We start from the raw sequence: 27,351 nt of genomic DNA on the forward strand, positions 1-27,351 counted from the left end.
AAATTATTTCATGGTGGAAGATTTGAGGGGGGGGGGGGGGGGACGTGGGCACTGATGCCCGTGAGCCGAAAGATCTATAACCTCAATTATTCAAGATGATGTCAAAATGTGGAGGACAGGTGACTTGTGGGCCAGTTATTAAAGGGGCTGTGCTCTGGACCCAGACAGATATGAGATTTGGTTTCATAGAGCGGTGCGGACACGGGTGCTCTGACTCCTCCAAGTTGCGTGATTGGGGTCGCCGGTGGTCAACGTTTAAGCTCAAGGCGAGAAATAATGCGAAAGATCGCAGGACTCCGGGGTCTGGAGTGATCGATGAGCAGCTGTCCGGCGGTTTGAAGGTAGACACGGGAGGGAGACAGAAGACTTTTCACTGGCTGCTTGCACATGCGGCACTCGGGGAAAGTTAAAGGAGCCCCGTCTCATTGGAGGGGATGAAGGGCACACAGTAGGAGGGCAGCTGGAAGCAGCTGATGGTCCGCTCTCATCATCAGCACGGCTTTCTCTGCACTGAGCAGGAATTCATGTGGAGGGGGAGGTGCCCGAGCGAGGCGAGCGGCACGACTGCTGCCCGAATTTAACAATTAACCTTGATGAACATAGATTTCACTTAAGCGGACGCAGGTGCGCAGGGTTTGCGAAACGGCGCAGCTGAGCGATTCCGCGTTTACGCCTGACGCATTTTATGCTAAACACAGCAACTACAGAGAATATTGCAGCTGGTAGTATTATTGTTATTATTTTTTTTTTTTTCTTCCACGGGACAGGATGCATGTTGCAATGGCAGCCCGTCCGACACACATCATCTTGGAAAATCCCAATTCAGGAGCATCGCTGAATTGATTTGGGGAGCTATATCGGAATTTGACCGCCGTGTCATTGCCGAGTCTACCAGTCCCAGCAGCTGAAAGGCATCCTCTCAGCGGCGGAGACGAGACGAGGGGGGGAAAAAGCTGTCCGCTTCACTACTCTCCATCTGCGCCCTGGACGGCTTGAAATGAGGACCACATCCCGGCTCTGTTCCGTGTGAAGAAGAAGCAAACGGGGCGGCAGTTTCTTCGGATCTCTCAAGGACGCAAAAAAAAAAAAAAAAAAAAAAAGTGGCCGCCGGCCGAGCTGCGAATCATGGAGCGGGACGACACAGACGCCGTGAGCCCGTCCAAAAAGACAATAATTGCGAAGATATTTAAAGTTCGCAAAAGGAGGGAGATGCTATTCGTTCAGGTGTGCTTCATCTGCAGTGTCCTCTTCGTGGCGTGGAGCATGTCGGCGCTGTTGACCAAGACAGGTGAGTGCGGGGAGAGACATCCGCCGGGGGTGTAGGGTGAGATGGAGATCCGAGGACGGAGCAAGGCGCCTCGGAAATCTGCAGTGTAATCATGCACCCACATGCACCACCACCACCACGTATTAAATGCGATTACCGAGACACCGATCACACAAACCGAACACGAGGCTTTAATGTCAAGGGCATAGCATCAAGGCATTGCATTTTTCAAACGGGAGCAGCTCCAAAAATGCGTATGCGACGCTTCTCATTGTGGTTTTCCCCTCTCCGTTTAGGTAAAGTGTGTAGTTTGCATTAAATATTGAATTGTGCTTTTGGTGTTTCAGGGCCATCGTGCACCTTTTTAGAGGAAGTCAACTGCACATGTTGTTGTCAAGGTTTTACAATCTCAACGTTGGAGTATATATGCGTCTGTTAGACCGTATGCCGCAGTGTGCGCGCTGTGGCAGCGGCACGTTTTTTAAATTGAGAGCCAGCCCCGTAATTACAGGACACCGCATGCACGCAGCGATCATGTAAGAGACGGACCCCGGAACGAACGCGTTTTTCTTCTCTTTTTAGTGTTTTTTTTTTTCTTCTCCCCGCTCCACCACCCATATCTACCAAATCTGTCTTTTTGGCGCCTAGTCAGTCACACTACACGAGAGCTCAGGATCGTGCTGGCATCACCGCGTCTGGCCCGGGGCTTCACACACCATTGCACACTGGATCACGAGCAATATCGCGCGCTCCCAGGTTCCCAGGATGGCGATCGAGGCATGCCGATTTTTACGCAGAGGCCACCGATTGTGATTCAAAAAGAAAGCGGGGGTTGATTTTTCTTTTTCTTTTTCTTTTCCGGTTGTTGCAATATTCATAGCGTGGTGTCCCGAGGTGTGCGCCGAGCAAACATTTCAAATGGTTGATCATGCGTGAGGCGTGCGATGCCCCCCCCCCCAAAAAAACCACGTACCCATCCTCATGCTGCACACATGTCAAAAAAAAAAAAAAAAAAAAAACTCTCACCGCGGGCCCGAGCATCCCACACAACCCCACACGGAGTTATGTAATCCATGGGCCAACCTTGACATTTCACTGGTGAAGAATGATATCTGACATACCGCTGGGATCATAGGTTAACTGTACAAAACACACCCCAAGGATTGTTCTGTTCACATGAAAGGGACAAGATGAGGGTGTGCACTGCCAGCGTGAATCATATCAACATTTGCAGAGAAGGGACTTCATTTTGAATTTTAAATAAGTTTTTCTTCGCAGGAGAAAGAAAGGGGGAAAAAAGGGCGGTTTGATTATGTGTTTCCCTTTTTAAAACCCCTTCTAAACCTATAAGCTTCAGTGCCCGGGCCCGGTTGTTGGATCTGCCCATTTGCATCCACTAAGGCCCCCCAAGGCTTAAAGCAGCTGTAAATTCACCACAACTACCGCCTGACTGTAGGTCTCCAATGGCCATATCGGGAGTTTTATTAATTACATTAAAAACAACAAGAGGCTTAAAAGATTATTCTGGAATGATATCATACAGACGAGTACAAATCTCTTATCTCCAAAGTAAGCCCCCTTGGTCACTAATGGCCTCTTTTTTTTTTGGTTTAATCAAGTTTGCCTGACCTACACAATGATTGTCATGTGAGGACATTTGACAGTGAATTTGACCAGCAGCTGCTGCAGTGGTGGTTTTTCAAGGTGACATAATATAGGAGAGGAAAAGCGAAAAATCCCCTCTGTACCGCGAGACCCAAAGCATAATCAAATCTAACTGGTGAGCCGTGGCTCATCGTTCAAGCAAGCATCGCAACAGGAACGAGCGTTTGTCATGTCACAGTCAACTCGCCGTGCGTTTGATTGACAGTAGCATGGGGGGGAGTGAAGATGTGCTGAAAGGTCCAGATGGATGGGATTTGATGTACTACTCCCGGGTTACATCTCCATGGAGAGGGGTGGGGCGCAACATGGTGTCACGCATGCTGATCGGGCTGCGTGTATTTATGTGTGACGACGCTCCACATGGGAGACCGGAACAGGTGTTTGGAGAGGCTGGGCAGGGCCGAGCTCTGACAGGTAGCCGCAGCAGCCCGACTATGATGACTGAGTGTGTGTGTGTGTGTGTCGTAGCTCGAGATGTTTTAGACGAAAGGAAGGTGAATACTTGTGAGCTTGTACACGGCTTCAGGAGATTGATGGATGGTCGTCCTTGGTCCATTTCCCTCCTGAGCTGATTGAACAGAGCTGGAGGATGACATTACCCGTGTGCTATTATTGCTTGTCCGCTATGTCGCTCTGCTGCATATATTGTATAGTACAGAAATGTAGAGGTGTAGTTACAGCGTTTTTTTAATCCATTTTAGAGTTTTATATCCGTTTGAATGGCTGTTAGGGCTGTTTTTACTTTGCACATTTAGCCTTTTACAGTATTAAAAACTATGTAACTCACAAAAAATGAGAGAGGCTTATCCCAGCAAGCCCTCTAACCCAAGTGGCAACCGATGAGGATGAAAGATGCAGCAAACGCATCATTGCCCACATTGTGCAAATGCAATAATAGCTTTCTCAATGGCCAATTTCACCAACTCAATAGGGGTTTACGTTGTATTAAGATGACCCTTTACAGTATGAAGTGAAAATGCTACAGTAAAAGTTTTCTTTAGGCACAGTGCATCGTGGTTGGGTTTAGGGAGACAATATAAAATGACCGGATCCAGCTCACCACAAAGACAAATCCAGTAATTGTTGTCTCATTTCCCTGTCCACCAAACTCCAGTGAAAATCTTTGAAATCTGTGAGATTTCCTGCCAAAAACTAACGAGGATTAATCAGGGATAGTAGCAGCCTTTTGAGAGCCAAAATGGGGACAAACGGCGCGAAGAATCAGACGATTTGTCAAGACGATCAACGGGGAGAAGTCGTACCTTGAGCTCATTCCCACAACAGACTGCAGGAGTCCTTAAATGCGGTTTATGCCTCTGTGGGACTCTGCGTTGTGACCTACGCACGTAGCCAACGCCGGTGTGAGCTATGTACTTGTGCGATCGTTGGTCTGGCTCGTTCTGTAAAAACACCACCCAAACACTAGTCGGCGCTGTCACTTTTTTGCCAGGCGGGTTAATTTTTGTTGCTACTTCCTGCTTCACTTTCAACAATGGCGACTAAAGAGTTCGCTGAAATTTTGCAGAAGACGAATCATACAAGTCTTTGTATCTCCAAACCTCCTCAGTTAACCTTTCCTCGATGTGGTCCATCTTTATTGATCCAAGACAATCAATTTGAAAATTCGGAGATGGAGAAGCAGCCGGAAATATTAAGGTGGAAACACACTACCAATCGCAACTCTTGCGGCCTGCATCGCCGTGACACGCAGTTACATTTCTGGGGAGTTGCACCTCCATTTACCGCCTATTACTTTACCTGCAGTCTGCCTAGAAGTACTGACAGAACCACGTCTTTGGGTTTTGCTTGGCAGCGAGAGTGCGGCATGATGGCAACAGCACATGAGCACACACATGCAGTCACCCTGCCTTTCGGTGTTCTTAATAGTTTTCATATTTGTGGTCAAGTGATTCCACACATAAATACCAATACAAATTGCTTTTAGATGGACTGTTCTGCACAATGTTTTATAAACCTTAAATAATCCCTAATGTTTCATCCAGTTTATTCTCTAAATGTGAAAGTTCAGCCCCAGGGCCTTTTAAACACTGTCCTTTTATTGTTGTATCAAAAGCAACAACAACATTCACGTGTTTGGTGTTCACTTCCTGGCCTTTATGTCCTTCCGCTGACATCAAATTGGACAGAATTATTGTTAATGAGAACTGCTGGAGCAAAACTAAACATAAAGGAAAGACCAGATATGGTGGATGTGTGAAACTGAGCTGGTTAGTAAGAAACAGGTTGGAGCGATGACTGGAGGGTTGGGTCTTTGAGGAGGCAGCTGCAGTCGCCTTGTGTACAATCTGTTTAGCCAGTGCCTGCTGATCTTCAGGCTGTCCTAACTACACTGGACTGAAAGCTATGAGTGAAAATAGTGGTCTGTCGGGACACTGATAATACAACTTGGGTTTAGATAGGAAATTTTAGAGACAATTGCAAGCCTGCAGAGTAGAACATGAGTGATGATGCATTCAAAAAAAAAGAAAAAAAACACGGATTTAACTTTCTCTAACTGAGTGATCCTGGATTATTATCACCTGCTGACGCAGTGTCTTTCAGATCCTTTCTTTCCTCGATTTTACCGTCGGCTCTGAATGTTTCATCTTTCTCATACGCAGCAGGCAACACTGATAAACAGACTTTACTATGTACCCTTTGTTGTACACAAAAGCTAAATGGGAGTAATTCTTAGACGTACATTTGCTAGGTCGCAAAAAACACATCCCCGAATGCATGCTGATGTTCTGTGTACGCTGTGTAAATGAACCAATACCACAGATTTACCAAACAACTCTCGAGGGCCGATAATACCTCAGTGGCTGCGTTTACATTGACAAGACTTCCTCAGTCCACTTGATCAATTTTGATTAGAGATTGCACGATGGTCTGATAAGAGGAAGTGTTTAACTGCCCCAAAGCGTCAGTCGGAATAAAATTGACAAAGTGGTTCTTCCTGAACTCTCTTTTACAACCCTGAAGTCATTCAAGACACAGATTCTAGCTTAGTTTTTTCATGTTTTTGTTTCTGATCAAGTCAAGTATTTACATGGTTAATGCTGGTTGGTCAAAACAGGCAACTTGGAGACATGGGTTAACTTTTTAGATTACAAATGATCAAACAGGGTAGAAGATCAGGGTTTGGGTTAAAATAAATACACTTGCTGAGGCTAAATGACCTTTGTTGGCATGGCAACAATGATCAAGATGTGCAAGGGAGCGTCATGATTAAGAAAAACAACGTGGACTCTGGGTGTTGCAGCCCAATGTTTTGTCAACCCATCCATCCACCCAGACCTCCTCCCTCCTTGCATGGACTGTGTGGCTTCAAAATGTTTTTCGGATGAATTAAAAATATAATTTTGGCACTACTTTAGACATTTTGTATTTATGTGCTCCTGTTTGTACCTACCAGACAACACTAAGATAATATATCTTGCTATATTTTACGGGTATCGCATTACTACAGTCTATAATATTTAAGTATTCAAGCAGCTGTTGTTCTTCACTTTAAGTAGTATTTGTCTCTTTTATCTTAACGGTCACATCTTCACTATGAGGTATGTGAATGTCAAGGGAAATGGCCTTGTAGTAACGATAAGGAGACATTTCACATGATCTAGACATTTACTGACATAATGGGAGTTGACTGCTTCTTAGAAAGTGTTTCACGGTCATTGTACTGTATAATCCATGACATGGTCATAGAGCGAGAGAGAAGGGTTATTGATTAAGAACCTGTAGCGTACATGAATTAAAACTCAGACCATCACTCAAGGGTATTCTCTAATGATCCGCTCATAATTGGCACACAGCAGCATGTGTTTAATCATCCTGTCTTAAGTTACTGCGCCCTCAATTCAACATCGCCTTCGGATGGCAACATTTTATGAAAACTGCATGTTTAGAGCGCATCTCAGCTCATTGGTATGATTTTTTACATAATAGAATTGGGACTCCTTTTTTTTTTTTTTTTTCTTCTCCCGTCCTCATTACAGAGGCTTAAGAGCAGTTTAATGAAAAATGAGACTCCCACCCCAAAAACATAATGGCACAGCTGTATTTTGATGTGCTATCGCTGCTGCCGCCACCGCCGCCGCTGGATGAAAACGTCATCTCCACATAAATGAAAACTTTTAAAGGATTAAAGAAAAGCAACCTTGTTGGGATTATTGAGCGTGATCGCGGAACATACTGTGCGCTTGCAGCGGCCATGTTAAGTTTTGAATGCATTTCTAAAATATGCAAAATGGAGCTTCAAGGTTTCAGAAATAAACTCCAACATGCTGTATTTATGGTCTTGTTTGATAGTCAAATCTGTTTATGTTCTGTTGCAGGCCACGGGATGACGGTGGAGACGCATCCAGACCTTGAACACTGGGGGAGGCGGCTTATGGCTTCAGTGCCAGAAAACGAAACGGAGCCGAAGAACTGTTCAGAGCCAGGTACGCTGTTCTGAAATGAATGCCTCTTCTAATCAAGATTGTTAGGTTGACAGAGGTTTATCTCCTCGCTCTCATCAGTCACAGCTCTGGGCAGTTATTTTTTTTCCAGCTACAAAGCCCTGATAAGTATACTTTTTAAATTAGCAGGTGAATGTAGTTCAGCATTAAGCAGATATTTAACCAGATATTTCCCTCAGGAGTGGCTGAACACGAAAAACAAATTGCACATAAATCTTAATATTACTCCATGTGTGCCGGGTGTATAAATAAACTGCTGTTTAACATGTTTAACCCTCTTGTGCTGGTCCCAAATGACCAAACAGTGCCAGTTGTATCAAGATCTCCTCATTGTATAGAGACTGAATCATGCCCAACAAGCCTTTAATTACTTCTTGATATAAGATTTAGATTCTCAAGAGGTTGATTAGTGTGACTTTTGTGCATCAGCTCAGAACTGAGAAATTATACCTTATCAAACGATGAATATTGTTTAAAATGGACATATCCTTTTAGAGTTTCTGTGTTGCTGCTTTGTTGGATGTGCAGTCCCAGTGAAAAGTTTGGACACACCTTTTCATTCAAGGGTTTTTCTTTATTTTGTTATTTTCTACACTGTAGATAAATCCTCAAGTCATCAAAGCTATGAAGGAACACTTATCTCCTAAACAAGAGTGTTAGCCCCCTGTTAGCTTCGGACATCTTCGCACAGTCTTTGAAATCAGCTTCATGAGGTCGTCACCTGGAATGGTTTTTCAACACTCAGGAGCTCTTTGAGGCACTGTGCACTCGTTGGCTGCTGTGTCGCCTTCACTCCGCGGTCCAGCTCATCCCAAACCGTCTCACTTGGTTTCAGGTCGGGTGACTGGGGAAGCCGAGTGATCTGACACAGCACTCCATCTCTCATCTTCTTCTTCTTGGTCAAATAGCCCTTACTAAGCCCGGAGTTGTGTTTGGGGTCATTGTCCTGTTGAAGTGCAAAACCCAAATGGGATAGCATGTTGCCCTAGAATGCTGTGGTAGCCATGCTTGTTAAGTGTGCCTTAAATTTTGAGTAAATCACCGGCAGCAAAGCGCCCCCGCATCATCACACCTTCACGTTGGGAACTACATATCTGATCACCCTTTGCATCTCACAAAGACATGGCGGTTGCAACCAAAATCTCATCTGGCTAAAGTCCAAATCATTGTTTCTTAGCCCAAGCAATTCTCTTCTTCTTGTTCTTCCTCTCTAGTAGCTTCTGTGCAGTAATTCAACCACGGAGGCCTGATTCACGCAGTCTCCTCTGAACAACTGATGTAGATGTTTCTGCCACTTGAACTCTGTGAAGCGTTTATGTGGGCTCTAATCACCTGAGGTGTTAATTTGCTGTTTCTGAGGCTGGTAACGCTAATGAACCACACCAGTCGCATCAAAGCTTTTCATAGGATTTGCGAGTACATTTAAATTTCATGAAATTTTACAGATTGACGGTAATGACGGACCGCCGTTTGTTCGTCGAGTGGTTCTCGAATAGGTCTATTCGGTGTAGAGAAACCCTCCCTCTGAACGATGCAACTGATGGTGTCAAACACACTAAGAAAATCCACAATCATTCCAGGTGACCACTTCATGAAGCTGACTGAGAGAAGTCCAAGGGTCTGTCTCAAATCGCGTACTTCTGCACTTACAATACCTAATTTGAGTACATGAGGGCGTTCACACTGAAAATTCCAACGAGACGAAGCGCGCTGCAAGTACCCGGATGGTGTACTCATAACGGTCAAAAAGCTGAGTGTGGAACGCTGGACACTTTTCACCCTAAACGGTAGCCATCTTGGCTATGAAGCGGAAGGGGAGGGACTATCAACCCAATTCAAACTTGCGATAATGGCGGCTGATATCGGCAGCAGTGATTTGGAAGCGGTGGTGGAGCAGGAACTTACAGGTCCATACAGATGTAAGTTATAATATGACATTTAATGAAAATGATCTATATTGCTGTTTTACACGTAGTACTATTAAATTGCTGCTCGATATACGCTCGCGGTCAAAATCAAAATACGGCGTTCGTCATTTCCGGTAAGTATAGGCGTAGCACCGGATTTGAGACGATACTACCTTTTTGAAAATTACGCTCTACGGACGTAAGTGCATAGTGCTCATAGTGCATGATATCAAAGTGTACTGACGAAAGTACGCCATTTGAGACACAGTCCAAGAGTGTGCACAGCTGGTATCAAAACAAAAGGTGGCTACTTGGAACTTGGCTTCTATTCCTTTATTGTTTACTACATAATGCCATATGTGTTCCTTCGCAGTCCGGATGTCTTCGAGGTTAATCTACAATGTAGAAAATAATAAAAACAAAGAAAAACACTGAATCTGAAGGTACTTGACTGGTAGTGTATGTTGGTCCTACTCAGTTTGGATCACTTGTGCTGTAATAAGCAAACAAAGGGCTATTAAAAGTGTCAGCTATTGATTATGTTACAGCGTCTTTGGAAGTACTATTCTCTCTAGATATACTGGGCTGACATCTTCACTGACATGCATAAAATGATTGCATTACATTGCACAAGCAGAGGTAACAATGACAAGACGTGCTTCTTTAGTCATTTGTTTTTCATTTCCATGTCATTTGAATGGTCCCAGTCTGACTAGTTTTTGTTTTTCAACACTGACTCACAGGAGCTTTCTGTGAATCCTGCGTGACTCAGTGGGAAAAGAATGGTATTAAAGCTGCCAGGGTTGGAAGATTAGTTCCATTTGGCCACTTTTTATCATTTATATAAATGTGTGTGTGTATATACTTAGTGGTAGGTCGTGCCATAATGTCTGCCTGTGAAGAAATTTGGGGTCTACCTCCCTTAAAAGTCACAATGTTTACAAGTACATTGAAAGAAAGTCAGTGAAGGACATTGTTAGGTTGTTAAATCTGACGCATCTCAATATTATCTCAATAATCGCACGCAGAACACGACACTATGCATGGACAATGTGAAAGTAATTTCAAGTGTTAAATACACGCTTTACTCACTGCATCACGAGTGACTCAGTGAGGACCAGCAGGCTATTACTTCATTACTGGTCACAGCAGGCACAATCTCTGAGGGATTAGTGAAATCATCTGCACGGTAACCTGCTATTTTACAGGTAAACATTTTACACCACTGACACCAAACTGTAAACTGTAAAAAGAAGAAACAAAAGGGCACATTAAGGTCTGAAGTGTCAAATGATGAGAGCTAATCCTTTAAGACTGCCTTTTTTGTTTCTGCACTGGACTCACCAGACCGGGCTTGACATTCCTCACATTTCTCACTGGCTGTAGTCCTCCCTGCTGTTATCCCACCACTGCTCAGCCTCGTCAGAGCAAAGCTAATCATATGACTTCTTTGTTCTCGAGTCTCGGTCTCGTGAATAAGCCTTTTCATAGTTGCAGACTTCAGCTGACAGGTTGCTCCGATTTGGACAGTAATGTGTAGTATGTGTGGTTCTGGCTGGAGCAGGAGTTATTGTCCTCGGCTAGACTTGTACGTCAGTTTAACAAAAGAATAATATTCTTTATTGGTATGCAGAAATTATTTTTACGACCTTGGTCCACAAAATGTTTCCCCACTAGTTTTGTGTAGTGTCGGGATGCTCTGCGGTGTCTCACCATGCAACGCTGCATCCTAATCTGCTTGTGGTAGACCCATGAACAGAAATGTTAACAAGCTCCAATGCTTCCTTCAAGCCTTTGCTGTTACTGAGGGCTTGTTTGTTTGTTTTTAGTGCTGTGTGTTGTCATCTTAGCTGGGCTCATACTTACAGGGAGAGTAGCCACAGTGCTAAAGACAATTGAGTTACTGAGCATTTCCAGCTTTTTGCACATCAACAGTTCTTGATTATAGTCGTTTGACGTAAAAGCTGTCCTGTATGAAGTGACATGAGTCCCAAAATGGTCACAAGTGTCTATTACATGATGATGAGGACGAGATGCTCTTCAAAGGTGAAGCCAAAGCAACTAAAGCTCCCCCTGGTGTCTTGCTGCAGTATAGCTCATAAGCTCCACCCCCTGTTAGAAACAGGATGTGACATCATGACAACTTCCAGCTCCACCCTCTCCATAAAGCGGTCCTGTGTGAGCGTGGGAGTAGGAAAAAATAAATAATAGTGTGTAATCCAACATTTCTTTGTAACTGGTGGAGGCAGAGCAGAGTGCAGTATTAAACGAAAATGTGAGCGAGTCCGGAGGACGTGTGGGCGTGTCATCGATAACGTGGCTCTACACTGCGCAGACTTTGGTTCCAAACTCGCAAGATGGCGCCGCCCGTATCCCAAGGAAAATGGCATCAGTTTGGCCAATACAAGGGAGTGGGGGTGCATCGTCCATATTTATATACAGTCTATGCAAGATTCACAAATGAAAACTTTATAAAGGTGTGTAACTGTAGGTGATCCTCCAGTCCACACACAGTTCTGCTTGAATAAATCTGAAAATTTTACGTACAGATTATTCAACTACAATGAAAAGTGAAACCTTTAAGGGCGACCAGTTAATAGAGATCTCTAACAAACTGAATGACCTTTTCATATTCAGGGCAAACCTGTTGATTAGTGAGATTGCTTTCTAGCAGTAGATACAACTGGACTGTTTCAAATAGAGATACTTGCTACTGTAGGAAATACTGGAATTATTGTTAATGAAACCAAATCCTATCAGCGAAATGAGGAAATGTGAATCAGACTAGAAGGGGGGGGAAAAAAATCCAATCTTGTTTACAAGCTTCACTTTTCCCAAGTGAGGAACCTAATCTTTCAGATGACTTGAGGATAATGACTGTTCTCACATGGAGACACGTGTTTACGTCACAGGTCGGTGCATTTGTCTTGATTCCCCGCGCGGTTGTTTGTCCAGCGCTGATGATCCAGCAGCAGCCCGGCGGTGGCGGCGCTCCTGCAGCCCTCAAGGGTAAAGCGCTAACTGAGGACGGAACAAGGCAAGACTGGACGAGAATTATTATGGGAGGCTTTTGCTTTATGCTGAGTGTGCGCAACATCTGAAGCTCCGTTTAATTAGGCGCCTATTTGTGGGCTGCATAGATTACACTCAGCCAGCTTCGGCCTCTCTGTCTCTTCCTCATCATTATTCCTGTGATCAGCGAGGGAGCTCTTTTCTGCATTCATGGGGTGCTAATGTTGTTTTGCTTGTCCCGAGTCGTGTGCTGCTCAGGCGGCCATTCATCATAAGTGCCTCTTTTATTGGCCTTTCAGTAACAACTCTTGGAAAACACAAGGTGCTGTCCAAACTGCTTTTTTTTTCTTTTTGCATTCAGGCTCGATTACAAAGCATGCTTCCAGTCTACAGCGGGCTAAATTGGAATCCAAGTGGCTGAAATCACCACTGAATTCTCTTGAGTTCACCATCACGTGCAGCACTTGAGTCACGCTACTGCATGAGATGTATTTCCCTGCAGCAATCCCATGGCAAAGGGAACAAATGCACTTTTATTTCTCACCTAAACTTGGCGGTTTATTTGGGCCTGAAATAATGACTGTTTTATTTCAGGATTCAGATGTTTTTGTGAGTCCTCTCAGGCTGCGTGAGAACATGATCAGAGATCAGCCGGGAAACGACTTTTACACATTTTTAGATCTCAGGTGTTGTCTTTCTATGTAGGAAAGACTTATGCCGACTGTGGAGCACATGAAGCTGGAGAGAGGGGGGAGAGCACCATTGCTAATGTGCTGTAGGAGGAATAATTTGCCTTTTAAAATAACATACTGCGAATACCATACATTGAAAACTCCCACTTGAGTGGCATAATTGTCCCAGTAGAAGCAGATGGGCGGCACACAAAGTAGAAGTGAGCAACAAAGCAAAGGGTTTAGAATGGCTTGGATTGTACTATGAATTAATCCGCCGGGATTTGATTATAGTTGTTTCAGATATGGCACTAATCTGCTCATGAGAAGCACTGTAGGTGAGGAGAAACTGTGCCACATCACCTTGCTGGTTTGGTGTAAACGTTTTTTAGAGAGCAGAGTTCGTGGGGGGCGACCAGGCAGGGAATTTATTGCCAACACTAGGGTAAAGCTGCCAGCGGGTACAGCTGGACTGCACGTTCATCAACTCGAGGGAAACACCAGAAGGAGGCTTTTTTTAAAGGGGAATTACACAAGCGGGGAGATTATGCCGCTGTGCATAATGGAAACTGACCTCGCTTTGCTTCTCGCTTGCATGCCAACGCCGGAACAATGCAGCGGAGAGGGGAGCACAGGCACGAGCACCTGCGCAGAGCACTTTCCCTGAGCTGTGCAGTTTAAAACACGCCTGACCCCTTTATGCATTTATTCACATCGTGTTCCGCTTCAGATTTGCCTTTTTGTTACTCATAAATTCTCACCCCGTCCTCCTTTTTCCGGGGTGCGGTTAGTTTTTTGTTAAAACTGAGGCTGGAAATAACTTTTTCGTCAGGTTTCAAAGCAGCACGGTAGCTCAGTTCTGTGTCGTTGCAGAGCCATGCCTCACCCTATGGGAGATTTCTCTTGCGCACAGCTGAATGCATATGCTTCACAGCAGCGCTCGCTTTAGGTTATTGAACCAGGAGTGTTCTGGTCCACCAACACTTTCACACGATCACATAAAGCCCAGTGGGGAGTTCATGCTTGGAGCAGTACTGTAATAGGAATGCGAGAGTGTTCATGCAGGTGAAATTGCATGTGTTTTAAGCGCTTACATGACCATGTGAGAGCACTTGTACATGTGATGTTTAAGCATGTAGAACTACTGACCTACCAAGAGGATAATCACGCATGTTTTAGCTTAAAAAAAAAAAAAAAAAGGCCTCACTCTCTTCCATAACTTTCTTTTTGGCGTGGAGATTTCCCCACAACTCTGCTCGTGACGCCGTCCTCATGTTTACAATAAATGCCGTCTGTCGCAGCCGAGTCACGCCGCTCTCCGAGGTTTGCTGGAGCAAGCTAATTATCTAATGGGCTAATAATGACCCAGAGGAATCATCATCATCCTCCTCTGAAGAGCCTCTTGACTGCTGCACTGGAGTGCAATCGCTTGTATTCAGTTAATGACCTGGCTGGTGTTTGGGTCGGTGCACGGGCTGTGACAGAAGGTAGCAGCAGGCTCTGTGCCGAAAACATCTCGCACGCCTCACATTTTTATTTGTAATACTTGGTAGAATTCCCTACCAGAATTATCCGTTTAGCTTTATCAGTTGTAGACGACAGATGGGATTAGAAGACCTTTGCATGACTCTCTCTCTCTGTATATCTATGGTAAAGGAGTGTTCGGTATAAATCGGCCTGCTCTCTGCACCGTCCTGCCCCTCACCATTTCCCTGGGACAACAGAAGGCACAAGATACTAATCACCATTACGCAACAGCTTCATAATATCTAGAATATTACCAGATTATAGAATAGTAATTGCAGAAATGTAAAGAAAGCGTACCATGAGCCGGGTTTAATACATCAATAAATGAAGGACGAATAAGGTGACTTTAGTGTATCAAAACTGCAGAAAGTGGCCCGTATGTGTACACGAAGTACTTTTAAGTTGATCAGGTTCAAATCTGACAATGTTTATCTAGAATAAAATCCGGAAATTGGTGAAATGTAGTCGGGGTATGTTTCATATTTTCATTTAAAACCCTCTTCTCTCCAAATGTCTGAAAATAATTAAACACTGCTGAATTATTTAAGCTTATTTAGTCATAAATAACTAAAAGAGGCAAAGTAAAAGCAAATAAGCCATTCTGTTTTTTGTGAAATCATTTTTACATAACTGCCAATATTACAGGAAAAAAAAAAAAATGTACAAATGCAGCATTTATGGAGGGGGAGAAAAGGTGAATAAATGCGTCATATTTGTCACTACATGACTGCTGGAGGCTCGGTGAGTCATGCTCAACTTTTATCGTAAATGTAGAAATGGCGTGATGGTGGAGCACGATGTGGCCAACACGCTAAAACGCTGTCCTGTGCACATTTCTTTCTTTTTTTCATACTGTCCCTTACTGACCCCAGTTTATGCAATGGTGGCCTCAAAGCATTAATGTGGACTGTGGCAGCAGTCCTAAAATCCTCCCAGCGCTCCTAGCGGCGACTGTGCGTGGACTTCTAATTACTTCTGGGGGTTGATAAGACGCGGCTGCAGAGACGGCTGAGTAAAAGTGTTGCCAGTAATTTCTTAAGCAACACTGAGCCAGGTGTCCAAATGGGGTTTATTTATAGATTTGTAGCTTGGCTTCTACGTCTTACTCCCTGACTGCTTTTTTTGTTTTTTTTTGTTTTTTTAAAAGATGGCATTCCCAAACAGGAGGACAATAATGGTTTGAGATATCTTGTATGATCGCAAAAAACTTCTTCAGTGCAATAGATTTTATTCTGGAAGCAGCTTGATTTGCATAAACACATTTACCTGAAGATTTAGAAATTCTGTCCTAATTAGAAATCGACTGACGAATGTTGAAGATGCAGCATATTTAGATATTGGTACAGCTGTGTATCAGGGTGGTGTATTTTATTTATTTATTTATTTTTCCTTTGACACTTCCACAGACCAGATGATTAATCAATGCAAGTGTCAGATTAAACAAAGGTCTATTAATATTCATTAGTCGCAACCTGTAAACTGCAAACACTTTATTTTTCCTTGATAAATGACTATGACTTGAAAGTAAATATAATATAGGCCGTTTATTTCTACAGCATACGTCCGCAATGAATCATATTTCTTTAGTCTCTGTAGAAATGACACATGATTCGTCATTCTGTTTAAGAGCCTCATTTGAGATGCATCACTTAAGCAATCTGTCTGTTGTGTGTACATCCTGTCCTGTCCTTGTGTGGGAATTGGCTGTGGAAGCATGTTGATGTCCGCTTTGACCTCTAGCGCCGAGGAGACGCAGACGAACCCCGCAGACGCCGTGTGGTTGAATGTTTACGGGGACTGGGAGGTGACCGCTGCCTGGCTGCCTGTCATCACTATGCCGTCCCTGTGCTGGCACCCTTTGAACACATTTCTGATCACCTATGTTTAACCCTCCATCAGCCGGAGTAGGTTCCATACAGTGGAAAGGGACAAACCAAGTAACTAAAGAACCTGGATGGCTGTGGCATTTAATTATTGATTAGTGGAAGACCTGCAGGGCTGTTACCTGAACGTGGAGGCAGGAGGTGTAAAGGCTCAAACTGCAGGAAATTCACACGTTTTCAAAAGCTTTACAGGTAACCTTCTGCAGCTAGGATAATGTATGTTTGGTGCTTGGCCATGAGGTATCAGTAGGAGTTTAGCCTTCTGTGTTGGCATCTGTTTGTTTTCAATCACCTCTGAGGGCACAACTGGCAAATCCTGTAATTGATTGCACCTTCGCTGTAGGCAGAATGAAACCTTTCATTCAGCACATAAACCTGTCAGAAATGAAATGAGCTAAAGCCGGCAGCCACAGTTGATGCTGCTGTAAGATTTCAGTGTGGGCAAGGTGTTGCTCAGTTTCTTATTATATATTAAGGTCATATTCTATACTAATCATATATACACAGTTTTATTATTCTGTCCTCTAATCTGATCTGGTGCAGTGAGAGTTGCAAGTGAGACGTTAAATATCTTAAAAATTCAAGTTGGATTTGTTTATATCCAGCAGCTTTAAAGCCTTGTAGTTTCTTTGTGCCATGAACAAAGAACACAATTTAGTTACAAAGATAACGTGTTGGACATATGGGGATACTGAATGTACCACATTTCATTCATGTGATGTAGCTGAATGAAATCCAGGAAGAGTGCCGTTGACTAAGTGGACTTGGACTAAATCCTGTGGACTATTTGGTTTGCCTGTGCAGGATTTTATTTATTTTTTATTTTTTAAATGCTCTGTTTTTATGTACACAACTAAATCAGCAGACACTGGTGAGGTTGGGACAGATGTACGTAGAAGTCTAGGGTCTAGGGTAGGTCTGCAGACTTGGACTATGGAGGGATGGCAAGGTGAAAAGACTCATGATGATGACAATGACCTTTATGGTGTCAAAATGCTTTCATTTATCATTTGGTTTATCCTGGCAATTATTTAATGGGTAGTGAAGAAATTTGCTAAATGCATTCACGCTTCCTTCAAGAAGATTAGCCGTAGTGTAATGGCTAGTTAGTTTGCTAACATGCTAAACTGAAAAGGGTGAGCAAAACCACCTTTTACATGTTAGTATTGAGCATGTTAGCATCTCTTTGTTAGCATTTAGGCCAAATCACAGCTCTATGTCGGTACAGCCACTAGCTGTTAGCATTTAGTGTTTATTTCAGTTGGATGGTTTATCCTGCCTGCAGTACAAGAAGTATAAGTACAGTACGAGAACTGTTTTTATGAATCCTAATGGAATGACGTTCAATTAGTGCCACAAGCAACTAAAGCTTCCGTTCCTCCATCTACAGTAGTAATAGCTTTAATTCATATTTGTGGGTTTGAGGAAAACGTCTTGACAACTGTTGCATTGCTTTGAAATTTGCAAAATACATTCACGTCCTTCAGGGTGGACTGTTATCAGTCTAGCTAATACACTAATCCTAAAAGCATCAAATGTTATTGTAAGCATGTTAGCATACTGACGTTAGCTTTTAGCCTAAAGCACAACTGACGTTTGAACAGCTGCTAGCATTTTATTTCTATTTCTGTGCCTGCACCACATGGATTAATGTAGCTCAGATAGTTGTAGCCTGTACAACTAATATGGTAGTAACGTGGCAAGCCTTATTACAACCAGAGAAGAGATGTGAGCCGGCAGCTCGGGCCCAACAGGAACGGGTCGGACAGAGGCCATTCCCCACAGATGCCGGTTCTTGTCAGGGAGACGGCCAGCTTCTGTTTCCAGCCAGGTGCACCGTGGAGCGGCCGTGCTCCCAGAGATCTGAGCCGTATGGCGGTACCATGATCTCACTGTGTCCCAGCTGGAGCTCTGGATGATGGATGAAGAGTCCTCGGCTAGAATTAACGCTTGTTCGCGTTAATTCTGTATGACTTTAGGCTCTTAATATAGCACAAGCTTTTTACATCACTTCTGAGGAGACGTGATGGTTGACTGGTGTTGTTCTTTGAATAGAAATGAAGTATTTAAAAATTTCATTTGACTTTCCAGCTTTTCTTGGGTGACAGTCGCAGGCTGCTGCGATTCCTTGTTTGCGCATGTGCAATCTAAAGAAATGGATGAGAAGGAACAACACAACCGCACTGATTCAGTGTGTGCCTACTCAACTGACATGGCACCCCAGGCCTGGGCCTCAGAGTCCAGTACCCATCACAAAGTCACACGGTCCTCTCTCAGGGTGGGGCGGGGACATGTGTACCTCGCAGTCATGCTGCTGATGTGTGGTGACCGTGACATTTCCTCTCTCCTCAGCAATACACGAGTTCCCCAATGACATTTTCACCAACAACGAAAGAAAGTCTGGAGCCGTTCTGCTGCACATCGTGGCGGTAAGAGGACTTTTTTTTTTTCCTCTCTCAAAGAGACGCACCTGCATCCGATCGCCTCATTCTCCAGTCAACCACACATAACTATTTATTTCCAGCTCTTGATGCCTGGAAGGTGAGGTGGTGTCACGCTTTGCAAGGTTATAAAAGTGTGGCAGTGGGGCTTTTCAGCTCTAGTGATGGGACACATGATCACATTAAAATCAGCATGCTCCCATTTTTGTGCAAACAAATTTGGATAAATTCAGACTGAGGCACAACTGAACGTGTATTTACTCGGGACAGAATAAAGGAGAAGAGAGGCAAAATTATTTTTATCTTGCTTCATAAAACAAAATGTGTTTTGCTCTTCCCAAGCGCAAAAAGCAATACTTCCCAATACCCTTAGTGTCTGTCCACGAGGAGCCAGAACACAAATCAATACGAGCCGACAAATGTTATAAAACAGCAAATTTCCTCTTTAAGTTCCCTCAGTTAATAAGTGAAAGGAAATCGGCAATTAAGGGAAATAAATTAAAACTCCACTGAAAGACCTGGAAAAGTTTTAGCACCAGTGTTGGGTTGTATGACTTTTAATTACAAGAGCAGAAAATGGCAACGTCACAATGCGTCTCATTCACATTTAATAGGGCTTCTGATATAGTTAACAAAAAGGCTTGCTGGTTAAATGGGGCATAATATAAATCATTAAAGAATCCAAAGCTCTGCCTCTCTACATCTGCAATGCGTTGAATGCAAGAACAGGAAGTCGTTCTTTCATTTTACAGTTCGGCGTCGTACTGCTACGTCTCTAAAATGAGATTTGATTAAATGTTAAGATGATTCATAAGAATAAAGGCTTGCATTTTTTTTTTTGTGGGTTTGAGCTTCTGCTACATATTAAGCTATTATACTCTAAAGCAGAGGTCTTCAACAGGGGGTCTGCGACCCCTAGGGGGTCCGTTGAGGTACTGCAGGGGGGCCGCGAAAGTTTTGGTTGTTTAGACATCTTTTTTTTTTATATTCCCCCTGCAATGTTTTCCACAAATTTAAATGTCTTTAAATACATATATACACAAGTAGGGGGTCTCCACTCCGTCTCTCCATCAGTTTGGGGGTTCTTGGCCTGGAAAACGCTGAAGACCCCTGCTCTAAAGTCAGTCGTGTTGAGCTCCATTGAAGACACAACCTGTGGGTTTCTAGGAGTAACTTAATAAACATGTGAATGAAGTTTTATGCTTGATATAAAAGACTTTCCTTTTAAAAGTTAAGAAAGTTAAATGCTGCAGGTTACAAATTAATAAAATGACGCAATGAACCTTAGTGTCACGTTTTAGCTTTACTTTATAAACGTACATATAAAGTATTTTACTTTTAGATTACAGGTATGATAAATGAACACACTTTGTCAAAATAGTGGAGCACACTTCCACATAGAGCAGTGTGTTGATGGTTTCCTTGACCCTAATGAAAACACATGATCACTATAGTGTGCTAGGATCTCCTCAAGATTTATTTCAAAATCCAGATGGAGACAGTCTCAGTTTAAAAATGAATAAAACTGAGCAATTAGTTGCAATCAATCCAGTAAACTACATTTACACCTTGTTCGCTGTCTCCAGCTGCCGAGAAGAGAATAAAATATATGGGGGGGGGGGACTGTTCACATTTTACTGCAGTCCTGTACTGCCCCCTGTGGATAGCATAGAGCAGAGCACGTCTACCAGAGCTGCTGGGCCTTTATGTCGTCACACCTGATCTATAATTTATAGATCTCGCCTTAGCTGTCGAAATGGGCCGCCTCCTTTTCTCTCGGAGCACACAGATCCCGTTGATATTTCACATTGTGAGGGGGGGAAACGGCTCGTCACTGAACTGACATTTGAATTTAAGGCAGGTTTCGGTTTTAATTGGCTGCTGTGGTGCTTTGAGATTCCCCTCCACCCGTCCTCTAGCGGGAGCATATTTTACCCTGCTCGCTTAATTTCTGCTGATTAAAGATGTATCTATGCAAGCGTGCACACATTTGTCATATCTATCTCGCCCTTGTCCCATATGCACTCTCAAACTTCTGTGTGTAGACGCTCTACATGTTCCTGGCCCTCGCCATCACGTGTGACGAATACTTTGTGACATCGCTGGAGAAGATCTGCGAGGTACTGGAGAGTTTCACTCTTTCCATCTGTCTCAGTTACACTTTCACAATGTCGTCTCTGTAAACAAAACATCTCTGCTGCTTTTTACTTCTGTAGAAACTAGATCTGAGTGAAGATGTTGCAGGGGCCACCTTCATGGCAGCTGGCAGTTCTGCTCCAGAGCTTTTTGCATCCGTCATTGGTACGACACAAACACACATGCAAGCTCCCAGATGGTGGGTGTCACCGCTGATTGTGACTGGCTGCCTCCTTGTGTGCAGGTGTCTTCATCACCCACGGTGATGTGGGGGTGGGGACCATCGTCGGCTCAGCGGTCTTCAACATCCTATGCATCATTGGTGTTTGTGGGATCTTCGCTGGACAGGTGTGTGTGTGTGAGAGATAGAGAGAGGAGGAGTGACTTACTGCTGCGGATGCATCCTTCTGTTTATTTATAGACTGCAGAGCAGCGGCACATGTGTGGCAGAACTTTTTTGCTGAGGGGGAAAACAAACCAGTTCAGAGAAAACTAACTGCAGCAGATGGCTTTAAGTGGAAACGGAGAACAAAACTCTGGAGGCGTAGACGGATCATCCATTTTTTATTGTCTAATCTGTTACCGTCGAGCACATTTAAACAAGCGCTTTCAATCACATGTACTAAACAAAACCAACTTCTCTAATATGCACAGATGTATCTCAAATGTGATTTATCTGTGAATGTTTAGGTGGTGATGCTGACCTGGTGGGCTGTTTTCAGGGACTCCTTCTACTACATCCTGTCTGTCCTGGCTTTGATTGCGGTAAATTGCCGTATGCATTTATTAATGAGCGCCAGATGTGAATTTCTTCTATGGATGCCATGTTTTTCTGACCTGAAATAAATGTTTTGCTTTCTTTTTTCAGTTCATCTATGATGGGAAGATAGTTTGGTAAGTTAGTTAGTTCAGTTAAGCTGCAGATCTGTCCCTAAATTTTCACATTTTACCCCTTTTTTTTTATTGAAAGACTATTGAACAACTGCACGGTTGTTCTCTTAACAGACTTGGTCGTTGAAAAAATTAAATTAGTGCTTTGTTTTGGGGTAAAATGCAAATGTCATTTCCAATTAGTGCTTCTAAGTAACACATTTTGCAGACAGATGCGACCACACGTAAGCTGAGTCTAAGGGAACCTGAACTTCATCTTGTATCTTTCTCAGGTGGGAGAGCTTGGTGCTGGTAGTCATGTATGCAGGCTACATCCTCGTCATGAAGTGAGTTCTGCATATTCTAATTTAATCAACCAACCGGCATGATGACACACTCCACTCTGCTCCTTTACACTCTTAAACACCAACACCTGTGAGCTGATGAGGGCACTCGCAATAGAACAGTGGGTTTCTAGCTGCAGGGGAGTGTCCCACTCACGTCCCCTGCCCAGATGTTGGCGGCGGATTCAGCCCAGGAGCTTTCTGGAGCAGTGCAGTGTTTAATTATGTAATTAAACACAAATGGGGTGGAATTTTACAGTTTGAGGGTTTTGATATGGGGTTAATAATGACGCTTTTGTGCTTTGGCTTCAACAAATGCTTTAAATTCAGATGTATTTTATAAAACGATGTTTTTAGCATAACCCTCACTCCGTTAGGCCATATTTGTGTCTGTACAGTTCAAACCGAATAATGCCGACCGCACTCCTGTCCTGCGCTGCTCTCTCTGTCCAGCTGGTAATCTGCGTTACACTCAGCAGCAGCAGCCTGCTCTCTCCCTGCCATAAGAGTTTAATCTTTCTCCCTCTGCAGTGGCTAAGAGCACAGGCTTAACCGGATCACTCCTCTCCTTTCTCATTTGGAGGGAAGAAGTGCTTACTGTAGGATATGCTGTCATATGTCTCCCTTTTCCCAAAATATCCGCTGTCCATTTTGGGCCGTTCCAGTCAAAATGGAGTAGAGTGGGTTTTATATAGCACGATCTCTGCACTAAGGTGACCTCAAGGGCTTGGCTGTAATATTAATTTTTTTCCTCACAGCAAATCGCACGAACGCTGCCAAATAACCGCACAGACAACATGTGAAGGCATAAAATGCATAGATGTAATTAGTCAAGTGTACAACTGTGTATCATAAATATACAGAGGGACTTACTATGGAGTTAACCTTAACATTATCTCTATTTTCATGTTGTCTTTTTTTAAATAATGCATGGAAATAAGTAAATGATTTAATGTCTGTTTGGATAATATCAAACGGAATCAACTTCTGAGTAACCATATTAGCTTATACTATATTGGCTAAAACAATTAGTAGTGCTACATTAGCAGCAAGGGTAAATTCTGTGTACAGGAGGGCTTCAGGTTGCTAGCTGAAAAGATGTATTTTTACACTTAAGTTAGGATTTTTTTAGACACTCATTAAAGATTGAAGGAAACATTTTGTATTTGCCTTTAATGGAAACTATTCATTCATGTCATTAAAAAAATAAATAACTATACTGTTTATTAGCTGGGTAATCTTTCACTGTCGTGTAATTTTCAGATTCACATTTTTATAAATAAAACAACCTTCAAACTTGCATACATACTTCTACACAGAAAAAAATGCAAAATAATTACGACTAAAATATTGGCACTGAATCTGCCTTGGAAAACTGTATTTTACAATCAAAGACATTTAATTTCTGAAGGGCATACCACTGTTACTTATGCACACACTGTTCAAACGCAGCACTAGTGTTTTCAGCGTTTGAGAAGTGGTCTCGCTCAAGGTCTGTGTGGCCGATGAAAGGCTCATGATCACCTTCTGGGAACATTTTTCTTACTTTTCTTTCATTTTTTTCTGCTCCACTACAGAACAGCATATCTCAGCCATTTTTTTGTGTGCATAGCTTAATGCTGATGTTGTTTTTTATAAAGTAGGCCACTTTAGCTGTACAGTTTTATAGATGTATCACTAGTAAACACTTTATTTTGGCTCATTAATACATCCATATATTTCAAACAAGTTGGAGCCTTTTCATCTAAAGCTGGTGAACTCTATTAGCGAATATGAGTCATGACACTGAATGTCCTATCTTTGTATTTTTCCATATTTGGATTCTTAAGCTGAACTATTTCAGTATTTGTAATTGAGGGATTATGTTCCATCTGTTTTACTAGATTCAACTCCAGCATGCAGAGATTTTTCATGGGGGGGAAGTCGAAGAAAAACGTGGCCAATGGTAACGCTGCCGCCAGCAGCGAGATGGAGGACGGTAATAATAGTTTTGACTATGTTTGGGATGACGACCCGTCATCGCCTTTACTCTCAACAGGTAAGGTTAATCAGACAGGCTGGGTACCCATGACTGCTCCCTGCCGGGAGATTAGTGAGATATTATTATATGTTGAAAGGGGTCCTGACTTTTGGATGGATGATTTGAATTTGACTCTCTGGAAGACTGTGGATATTTCCTCCTTAAAAGCTCTGTGGCTTTAATCTTTACTGCTTTCTGCTGAACTTAGTAGAACTGCTTCAGCTTTACTGTATTCTGCTGAAAATTTACATGAAACGTCTGTTGGACATTTTGGGAAACATTTCCTTTCTCGCTATGGATTTCTTGAGAGAATCAATTCCTCTCTTATGTGTGTACCTTTTGAATCTGCAACTACAGCCAGTTGCTACCTAGCTTAGTTTAGCATGCAGACTGCAGCTAGCCAACGCTAACCAACCCAGGCTAACCACATCGCTCTGTTTCTCACAGGAACAGCTCGGTTTCTGTGAAGTGGGGCTTGTATAAGGTACTTGGCCAGTCTATTACTTTCAGTAGATGGTGGTCAGCACGGCCTCACTTTGGAGGTGCAGGCTAAGAACCACCCTGGAAGTAATAAACTGCTATGGACGGTATTAGCAACAAGGCGTAATTTTAGCTAAATAAAACAAGGCATATCTAAACAAAAAAAAAAAAATGAACATCAGTATTAGATTATGCAACACTGTCATCGTCTGACTACCAGCTCCAATGGAGAATTGCTTTCTATAAAGCAACCAGACTCCATTGACAAAACCCCTTATTTTACCTCACAGAACACACAGGTGTACTGCCATGATCAGTTAGTCTGTTTGCGTTATTGTGTGACTTTGGTGCATTAACATGTCGGTTTGGATCAGAATTAATATGCTAATGCACCAAAGTCACAAAGTAGCAGACTAGCAACTCCAGTGTCCTGCCAGGTAGAGTTACTGTTCTGTTTTTTGTCAATGAATCTTGGTTGTTTCTAAGATGGTGATTTAAGGGCGTTGGTTCTCTGTTAGAAATGGCTGTGTGATTGCAGGGTAAAGGCACAGATGAGGATCTAAATGTAACATACCTAGCCTGGCTTCAGTACCTTTCGCTAGCTTGAGTCTGTATGCTAAGCTAAGCAAATGCTGATTTTAGCTCCATATTTAAAAAGACATGCAAGAGTGATCTTCCCATCTACTGTAATCAATGTACAATCCTATTTCAAAACTACTGATCTATGTCTTTAAGCTACATTATGCTAAGCTAACTGAACTCGCCATCTGTTGGACTCCATACATATGGGTCGTGTTTGCCATGTCCATGATGTGAGTCCATATGAAGGCCACTTTAGCAGTGGTATTCGCAGTCTCGTAATTGAAAATCTGAAAGTTCACTCGTAACACGCTTGCTGACCTTTCCAGAAATTGTGCAGGTCCCTGCCAAGTTAATATATAGTTATTTAATTGTGTGGTGTAACTTAATATTTCTGAGGAAACATTCCCAACAGCCTTGTCCTTTCATTACACGTTGGTGTTTCCTACATTGTTACCTGCTTGTTATCTTGCTAAACTGTCGGCCTCAGCGGCTTCTCCGTGTTAGCAGTTGCCTAGCAGCGGTGTTTTCGCAACGTACGGCTTCCAAGGTCGTAACAAACTCATGAGTTCCATTTGAAGGCAGCATTAGCGTGAGAGCAGTATCGATCTTCTCATCTTATTCTTGGCAAGAAAGCGAATTTCCCAGAATGTCAGACTGTTCTTTTTCCATCAGAAGCCCAAAGATCAAGTAAACAGTCCTCTGATCTCAGTCAACTGCATTACCTGAAGACAATTTGTCCCATTTCTCCCTTTAATTTTTTCTCACGGTTATTTTAAAACTCATGTTCCTCCAATTTTCTAGCTCAACGTCCTTCTGTGGGCGATAAGCAACCGAAGCTTATCTGCGCATACAGGGGGGGCACAGAATGTTCTATTTAAAATAGGAGCAGCATAATGAAGATCTTAATCTTTTCTGCAATGCAGCTTAATGTCAGGGGACTTTGTTGTCTTGGGCCTTAAAGTTGTTAAAACTTCTGGAAGTCTTTTAAATAACAGTCTTTTAAATAACATCTTTAATTCATAATAGCCACAGTTCTTCCTCTTCTTCCTTTTCTTCCCTTTGACTTTTCTAAAACTTCTAATCAGTGACCTTTAACCCTTCTGAGAAATTAACTCTTCCCACTTTGGCTGCTTCAGCGTTAACATGCCTGTCTGTTTAGCCTTACTAAACTTACTCTTGCTTATTGTCAACAGTGTTGTGCTGGTGTGTGCCAGTTCTTTCTGCTTGCATACTACTTTTCTGGCTGCCGGTCTCTGGGGCGTAGACCCACTCACTCCTGAAGTGGTAATGAATTTCACAAGAGGAAATGTTTATGCCGACTCTGTTTACACTGTTAATTTATGTGCATTCGTGCATGCATAATGAGTCAAATTAAGGCTGAGTTAAACTAATAAGTGTACCATAGGAATTTCTTTAATCCCCACACACTGCGTCTTATAGCTAATTGTGAGCAAAGAGTAAATGTGGACTTTTGCATTTTAAGACGCGTCTGAAGTGGACTGACCGTTGTGTAACGGCCGCCTACATTACAGTTTGAGGCCATCTGCTCAAAGGTGCCAGAGGTTTCATCTGCCGTGTCGCAGATTTGGAAATCAATCTTGGTCAGGCCATAAATATTCACAACCTGTAGGCAAACTTCAAAGCTGCACCAGGCAATTTAGAAAAGCTATTTGAAGTTCAGTACCAGGAAATCATGTGAACTGTGCACAACACTCTCATATTAACCAACCCAGCTGGTGATGGTTGTTTTTTATTTTTTATTTTCTTTAACCAAAGGGATGAGGGGAGCACAGCATCCCATACTGGGGAGTCAAAGGGTTTCTTTCGCCCCTCCTTTCCTCGATGTACTTTCGCCTTCTGCTAAAAGAAACTTGGAAGATAGAATGAAGTTCAATAGAGGGATCATTTGGGACTGTTTATTTACCATTAAAGGTAAATGACTGTTGGAGAGGCCTAACTGGTACCCTGTGGAGTTATTGATCAATGGTAGGGCCATGGAGCATACGGTGGCATACCTTCCAACAGGTGGTGGCAGCGCCTTATGAAACCCAGTAATGTAAAAGCACTGTTAACAACAACAAAA

At 43.0% G+C, this 27,351-nt stretch overlaps 1 protein-coding gene across 5 annotated transcripts in view; it reads left to right on the plus strand.

The window, feature by feature from the left end:
* Nucleotides 1-731: 731 nt before the first annotated feature.
* The window catches only part of slc24a4b (solute carrier family 24 member 4b), a 35,969-nt gene continuing 9,349 nt past the window's right edge, over nucleotides 732-27,351 (plus strand). For 2 of the 5 annotated variants that reach the window (XM_084560086.1, XM_084560087.1), the window contains exons 1-9: nucleotides 6,929-7,377; nucleotides 18,748-18,824; nucleotides 20,882-20,956; nucleotides 21,053-21,137; nucleotides 21,217-21,320; nucleotides 21,663-21,737; nucleotides 21,841-21,866; nucleotides 22,136-22,189; nucleotides 24,070-24,224. In XM_084560086.1, the coding sequence (XP_084416212.1) occupies nucleotides 7,059-7,377; nucleotides 18,748-18,824; nucleotides 20,882-20,956; nucleotides 21,053-21,137; nucleotides 21,217-21,320; nucleotides 21,663-21,737; nucleotides 21,841-21,866; nucleotides 22,136-22,189; nucleotides 24,070-24,224 (970 nt within the window). In that variant the 5' untranslated portion in view covers nucleotides 6,929-7,058. Of the gene's footprint in view, nucleotides 1,289-6,928; nucleotides 7,378-18,747; nucleotides 18,825-20,881; nucleotides 20,957-21,052; nucleotides 21,138-21,216; nucleotides 21,321-21,662; nucleotides 21,738-21,840; nucleotides 21,867-22,135; nucleotides 22,190-24,069; nucleotides 24,225-27,351 lie in introns of those variants that run through there. The other 3 variants (XM_084560088.1, XM_084560090.1, XM_084560089.1) reach the window with 3 other exon arrangements.

Source organism: Chelon labrosus, assembly GCF_963514085.1.
Source record: "Chelon labrosus genome assembly, chromosome: 14".
NCBI lineage: Eukaryota > Metazoa > Chordata > Actinopteri > Mugiliformes > Mugilidae > Chelon > Chelon labrosus.